Source organism: Cynoglossus semilaevis, chromosome 9 (genome assembly GCF_000523025.1).
Source record: "Cynoglossus semilaevis isolate Cse_v1.0 chromosome 9, Cse_v1.0, whole genome shotgun sequence".
Classification (NCBI taxonomy): domain Eukaryota; kingdom Metazoa; phylum Chordata; class Actinopteri; order Pleuronectiformes; family Cynoglossidae; genus Cynoglossus; species Cynoglossus semilaevis.
In genome coordinates, this window is record NC_024315.1 from 7805187 (window position 1) to 7811995 (window position 6809).

Below are 6809 nucleotides of genomic sequence, written 5' to 3' on the forward strand. Positions count from 1 at the left end.
TTTGTGTTTAAAAGTCCAAAAAGTATGCATTTCTTAGTTTTGACCAGAAATTACACAAAACGGAACTTTATAAAAAAAAATTTAAAAAAAAGTTCTCTAAATCCTCTTATTTCATGACAAACCTGCGGGAAAAGAAAAAGAAAAAAAACATTACAAAGACTTTCATCAAAATTTATTAGATTTTTACCAAAAATGACACGAAAATTTCATATTTTCACAGAAACTAGACTATTAAATAGAGTACTTCAAAAAACAGAAGGCAACCTTTATTTGGTCCAACTTTATTTGGTTAGCACTCACCAAATAATATAATACAATAAAAGTCACACACATTCATCCACACACTTAAATAAAGTTAAACACATTCATGCCAATAACAAAATAGACAAACACCTTATGTAAAGTATGTTGTTACTCTGTTGCTATAGGTAGAGTTTATAATGCATTTGTACCATTTATCGCTTATTATTTACTGGTTATATGACTGGTGCAGAACTTAACTTTGTCTTTAGTGTTATGGTTATTGTTGATCAGTCATCAGATATGGAGAACAATCTAAGATCTTCTTCACCTGTTTGACATTCAGGCTCTCAGAGCACATAGGACACACTGATTCTGTCTCCAGCAGCCTGAAATAAAACATATTTAGACTTTAGGGTCTAAAGTCATTTGGAAAAAGTTTTGACTTATATAATTAATATAATTGAAAAATATCATTATGCAAGTTGATGCTATAACAGTTCACAGCTTTTTTTTTTAATCACATCTGCTATAATCTGATTGAATCTGTGATTTTAAACCAATACTAGCTAATGATGATACATCTTGTGTGTGTGTGTGTGTGTGTTACTCACAGTGTGAACTGTGAGTAGAGAGCAGGAAATTCACAGTGAGGACAAACAGACCAGTCTTCTTTCAGCATATGACGACCCTGAGGGAATGACAAGGGAACAGAAAATAAGGTAAAGTGATGATAAAAAAATATTAATTAAAAATTAAATGATAGAGCATTGTTGGGTGTTGTACCGTTGCAATGCAGTAGGGCAAGTTATTTTTACAGGAACTACACAAAAGTTCGTTCTGTGGCAGCTGGCAGCCACAGAAAGGACAGGGGGTTGTTTCCTCCTCCAGCTCTGAAGTGTCTGGGCGTCTGTGGAAGGAGCACAGGATGTTTTATCAGCATTTAAAAGATGCACACAAACTATAGACAAAAGTAGAAAGTCATTAGGATGTGGACACTCTTCTCTCACCGAACCATAGCCTCAATCTTCTTCCTGTACTTTGGGTCAATGTCATTACGGTATTCTGGTCTCATCAGCATTGCTGCAAAACTGAAGGCAGAATTCTTCAGTCCAGCTCGGTGACATTCAATGACAGCAGACGTCAGGATGGGAACAACGTCTGCAAAGACATCAAAAACAGGTGGGACTTAAAAACAATTATTAACTGGCTATTCTGTTAAAGGATCAGTACCAGCAGTTTCAGTTGCATTCTGTAAAAACCCAGATTAGGAACCTCTGATTGGAAGATAATCCTGAGAACTAATCTTTAATTTTAGCTGTCTAAAAACTACATTTTAGCACAAGAACCTTTTAGCACAAGTGTTAACACAGCACAACCCTAACCCTGCAAAAGTCTAATCTTTCAAAGTGTTAACACAGCACAACCCTAACCCTCAGCTATATGTCATTTTCAACCCAAATCAAAAATATTGGTCTCATTTGGTTTTTACTCACGTGCTGGAAACTTGCTGATGTTGTTGCTGACACGAATGAGCATGCGTGCTCCTTTCAGGTGGTCTCCCCTTTTCACATGGATCTAAACAGTCACAAAAACACTGATCAGGGTCTTTGGCCAGCCTCTATTGGCTATATAGATATCATTCAGTTGGAGTCAGAAATAGGGATACAGGGGGTCAATGCAGATTAAACTGGGTGACACAAAATACTAGGTCTTGGACTTGACCAGAAGACGGTTACTTCTCTTCTGACGTGGGTCATCGTTGTTATTTGCACCATTTATAGCACAGACTATCAGCCTATCCTTGAAGTGGACTCTGTTGGACCATCCATAACTGAGGACTTCAATATCCAAGACGACATCACCCAGAGGCACATGACTGTGAACAACTGTCAGGTATTGGACTTCTGCTCTAATCCCAGTCTGTCAGTCAGTACATTTGTGCACTGTACAGCATGGACACATGTATTGTCTGTTAAAACTAATTTTACCTAAACGTTCTATTACTTTTACACTTTTTAAAATAACAGCTAATATGTGGCGTTCCCACAGTATTTGACCTCTGACCTTGACCAGCAGGTAGGAGTGTAGGATCATTAGGTTGGTGACCATTTCTGCAGGGATCTTTATCTTCTGAGCCTGCAGCTCTGTATACATGCTGAACAGCACGTCATGGGCATTACGGTAGTTTCCTGTAGCAATAATGATGATAAAGAAAATCGGAAATGTAGTTAAGTCAAATGTTTTTCTTAATGTTGTCTGTATTTGTGTATTTAGTTTATCAGTGATTTTGTGAATGCGTTTGTACCAGCACACTGCTCCTCCCTGGCGATGATGATGGCCGTACGGGCTGCCTCCCTGTACTGCTGCAGAGCCATATAGAGACGGAAGAGGTATTTGGCATCCTGTCAAAGACCAAAGAAATAAAAGGAGACTGTAATAAGGACAGGACTTTTACCTCCAAATACAGAAATTTTACTATTTATCTTGTCATGTTTTAAGTCATGGGAAACATTTCCTCATTTTTGTGGATATTCTCAGGTCATCATAATAATCTCAAAAGCAGTTTTAAAGTAGGCAACTGGACTTGCCCCAGAGGACAGGGAGGGGGAATGATTCACCATAGGGCAAACGACTCACATGACCATTTAACGGTCAATGGTATTGTTCGGGCCCATGGCCACTTTACTGGACACCACACCCCCTTTGGGGCAGATAAAAACCTGGAAACTCCTCACCAGGACAATAAAACTGTCCTCATCTTGGATGAGAGGCAAAATGTCTTCAACTTACTTGATGTAAGTCCAGTTGCCTACTTTAAAACCACTTTTGAAATTTCCTCATTTTGTTGAGAATGATCCTTCTAACACAGGCATAGGCAAACTATGGCCTGGGGGCCAGGTGTGGCCCGTTTGGCTTTTTAGTCTGGCCCGCCAAACTTGTCCAAATTATGTTATTAATTTCTATTATCATTATACTTCTGCCGTTAAAAAAACTTGCTTAAAGCATTTTAGCATATTAGCCTTCATGACTTTTACACATCATTTATTTTAATTCATATGAATGCTCTTTCTATCTGCTCTTGACCTGGCCCCTTGTCAAATTTTAGAACCCATTGTGGCCCATGAGTCCAAACGTTTGCCCACACCTGTTCTAACCAATAAAACTGAAATCAGAACAAAGTAAAAAAAGTAAAAATGTATTTTCTTACCTTGGGCATTCCATCACTCTCACCCATTAGGTAATCTATCAGCTGATTGGTCAAAGAGCCGTCTTTGGCCTGTCCAACCTGAAAACACACACAGACTGACATTATAAACACACTGAATGACACACGACACTGAATGTTCAATTTGTACAGTCACAGTCAAAAGCACAGAGTGCTCACCGTCTCGATGGCCATCTCCACTGCCAGGTTGTCATCTGTGTTGGGACACTTAAGAAAGTGTTTCAGAGCCTGTCAGAGATTTAGAAATAGAACAATTGAAAACAGGTCACAGGACATTGACCTTCACAAATGACAATGTTTCTGAGGTCCCAGGTTAAAACATCTTACTCTGCTGTACTGTCCACACTTCTGGAAGAACTTCCCAGCCTGCAGATGTTTCTTCTCACCCTCAAAGTAGAGAGCAATGCTCTGGTAATCCTCCACAGTGGCCTCAGAGCCTGATAAAGTAGTTTAACATTAATTATTCATTTCTGAGAAACTTTTATTTTTGAAGATTTTTCAGGAAAATATATGTTTTTTCAGAAGCTTATATATATTTATACATATAGAAAGGTAAAAACTGACCGATAATGTCTGCATAGACCTCCATCTGTCCGTGCTGCTGTGCCAGCTGAAACGCCTCATCATTGCACTGCGACATAACCAGGAAGCTGATGGCTGTGGCGTAATCACTGAGCCTCAGGAAAAACCTAGAGACAACATCAAAACATTTTAGGTCCTGAAGAATTTTAAATATATATTATAAATAATGAGCTGATTGAAATGTATGTGTAATTATCTTAAAACACTAATTATTGTCTCTTGGACATCAGTCAGTCCTGATGACATCCGTTACAGTCTATACATTTACAAGCATACATTTACTTTCACTTACAGGAAACAGTACAAATGAACACATTACATTACATATGCCAAATGGAAATTAAACTAAAACATTCTGTGTTTTTCTTAGTCTCCTACCTTGCCACCATCTTTGCTCCATCGATGCTCTGTGTCTCCCTCACGATGCGGACAGCCTCCTCTGGGTTGTTCAGGTGGTCCAGCAGCACACGGATCATGTTCTCCCAGTCTTTGGCGCTCTCAAAGGCCTGGGCTGCATCTTTGTATCTGATCAACAGCCCTCAATCGTTATTTATTTTGTTCAGTAACCAAACAGGTTAAATTGGTGACACACTCACTTTCCATCTGCTTCTTTGGCTTTTGCGTACTGCAGGTGTATCTTGGGTGAGGAAACATGAGGGAGCAGCTCTCCAACCTTTGCCCTGAAGACAGAATCATTCATCAGAAATAAAGAACTTCAACAATATTTACTTGTGTTTGTGTCTTGGCATTTCTCTCACCAGTTCTTGCATCGAATGTAGACTGAAGCAGCTTTATCATAATATTGGCCTTTCTCATAAAGCTGAGCAGCTTCAGAAAATTGCTGTAAGAAATAAAAAAAAACAGCAACACAGAAGCTTAGAGCACTAACAGATATTTCAAAAACATTTTTGAGCAAAACATAATAACCAATCACAGGAACTTAAGGATATCAAAGTTCCTCTGAGTAGGCAGATGACACTGCCTCTGTACCTTCATACTCTCCAGTATGGCTCCACATTCCTTCTTGAGGATTCTGCTTGGATGCTGAATAGCTTGTGTGGCTCCTCTCCTGATGTCACCCATCCTGATGGACATCCTGGCTACACCTCCTTGACATGCTTCATCATGCTCCTGGAACTGAAGAGTTAGGCAACTTACTTCTATATATTTCATTATCATTATCTTAATTATCAGCCACAACTTGCAAATTTATAAATTTCACTCAATTAAATTGTCCAAAAACTTTCATTTACTGTTTTTCAAAAATCAATTATTTGTCTTAATTTGCATAACATTTAAATATTCTTCCATGCATTAAAATCAGATGGATATCCTTTTTGGACAATTTTGTTTGATGGTGCGCCATTGAATTTTGCTAATCGAAAATCTGTTATTACTCAAAAAAAAGAATGGGAAACACTGATTTATGGTATTACAAATATTATGGCAAACATCAACAATAAACAGAGGGGTCTGGTAATTTAGAAAATTTTCTTTGAAATAAATAAAAAATGCACTTACTTTATTATTGTGCGTCATGCCTTTTTCATAGTGTGCCAATGCATTGACGTAGTCTCCACTAAAACAATAGAGACAGGTTTAAATACAGGTCCGATTTTAAAAGTTTTTTTTAAATACATGTGTCCAATGCAACTCTTACATAAACTCCAGGTGAACGGCATATTCTTTGGATATAAACGGGATCTGATCCTCTGCCAGTCTCTCTGCTAAAGTCAGAGCACTGTCCCAGTGCAACAGGTCTCTCCTCATCTGAAACACACACAAGTTTGTCAAGATGCATTAGGCTGACTGTGTTTAAGAAGACAACAGGTTTGCGCTAGTATTTAGCCACACACCTCCAGTGCAGCAGACGGACAGCTCGAAGTCAGATATAAATTTTCTGCAAGGTTGTAGTCACATAAAAACATGGCTAGGTGACCTGCCAGTAAATTTTTGTCTTCTGTGCCCTGGACAGAGAAAGACAGTGGAAAAGACAGACTAATTAGTAGATGCTTAGTAATAAAAATCAAGTAAAAAATATATATCCTTTTTACTAAAGTATGTTACATTTAGCAAAATTTGAATACTATATGTTGTACCTCTATGCTCTGCAGGGACAGCACCATACCCACATTACCACTGATGCGGTAGACCTGAATGGCCAGTTCAACCTCCATATGGACGAGGCAGGCTTTACCTAACTCTGCCCAGTCTTCATCACTTCCTGTAGATTTACACAGATCCAGAGCTTCATGAAACCTGCAGGGAAACAGGAATAGTTTAAAAAAACTTATATGATGTCTTGAAACCGTTTTAACAGAGAAAATGAAAAGTCAAGGAAGTCAAAGCTTAATTTCTGTTGCCATGATTTTAAATTCTTTCTTTACAACATTTTGAAAGAAACACTGCAAAACCTATAATATTTTTTTATATTGCTGTTTTGATGACATTTTGCCCATTAAGCACATTGATGATCAATTTTACTAAACTATAATAAAACCTCCAACCTAACATATTTTCCCCATGGACACTTCTGTCTCTCTTCTTCTCAACAGGCTTCTACTGCTTCATCCAAGAGTGATTAATGTAGTTTCCTACGGTACTTGGATGTGGTTTTACAGTGACAGCAAAGATCTGTCTCAGTAAAGAACATGATCTAATCAAACAGACCATGACTGAACTCACCTCTTAAGCATTAGAGCCTGGCTGAGCTGCACACGGAGGGCTGGTTGTGAGTCTGGGGATGTACCGTTTGAGC

General features: G+C 38.4%; 1 protein-coding gene across 1 annotated transcript in view; it reads right to left on the bottom strand.

The window, feature by feature from the left end:
- Window positions 1–56: 56 nt before the first annotated feature.
- The window catches only part of wdr19 (WD repeat domain 19), an 11171-nt gene continuing 4418 nt past the window's right edge, over window positions 57–6809 (bottom strand). The window contains 20 exon segments of the mRNA XM_008316948.3: window positions 57–629; window positions 855–931; window positions 1027–1150; window positions 1251–1401; window positions 1737–1818; window positions 2308–2432; window positions 2549–2645; window positions 3452–3529; window positions 3629–3697; window positions 3797–3906; window positions 4034–4158; window positions 4430–4576; window positions 4648–4731; window positions 4810–4892; window positions 5042–5188; window positions 5573–5630; window positions 5712–5821; window positions 5908–6018; window positions 6151–6310; window positions 6737–6809. The exon segment at window positions 6737–6809 is cut by the window's right edge and continues 42 nt beyond it. Of these exon segments, the coding sequence (XP_008315170.2) occupies window positions 521–629; window positions 855–931; window positions 1027–1150; window positions 1251–1401; window positions 1737–1818; window positions 2308–2432; window positions 2549–2645; window positions 3452–3529; window positions 3629–3697; window positions 3797–3906; window positions 4034–4158; window positions 4430–4576; window positions 4648–4731; window positions 4810–4892; window positions 5042–5188; window positions 5573–5630; window positions 5712–5821; window positions 5908–6018; window positions 6151–6310; window positions 6737–6809 (2120 nt within the window). The 3' untranslated portion in view covers window positions 57–520.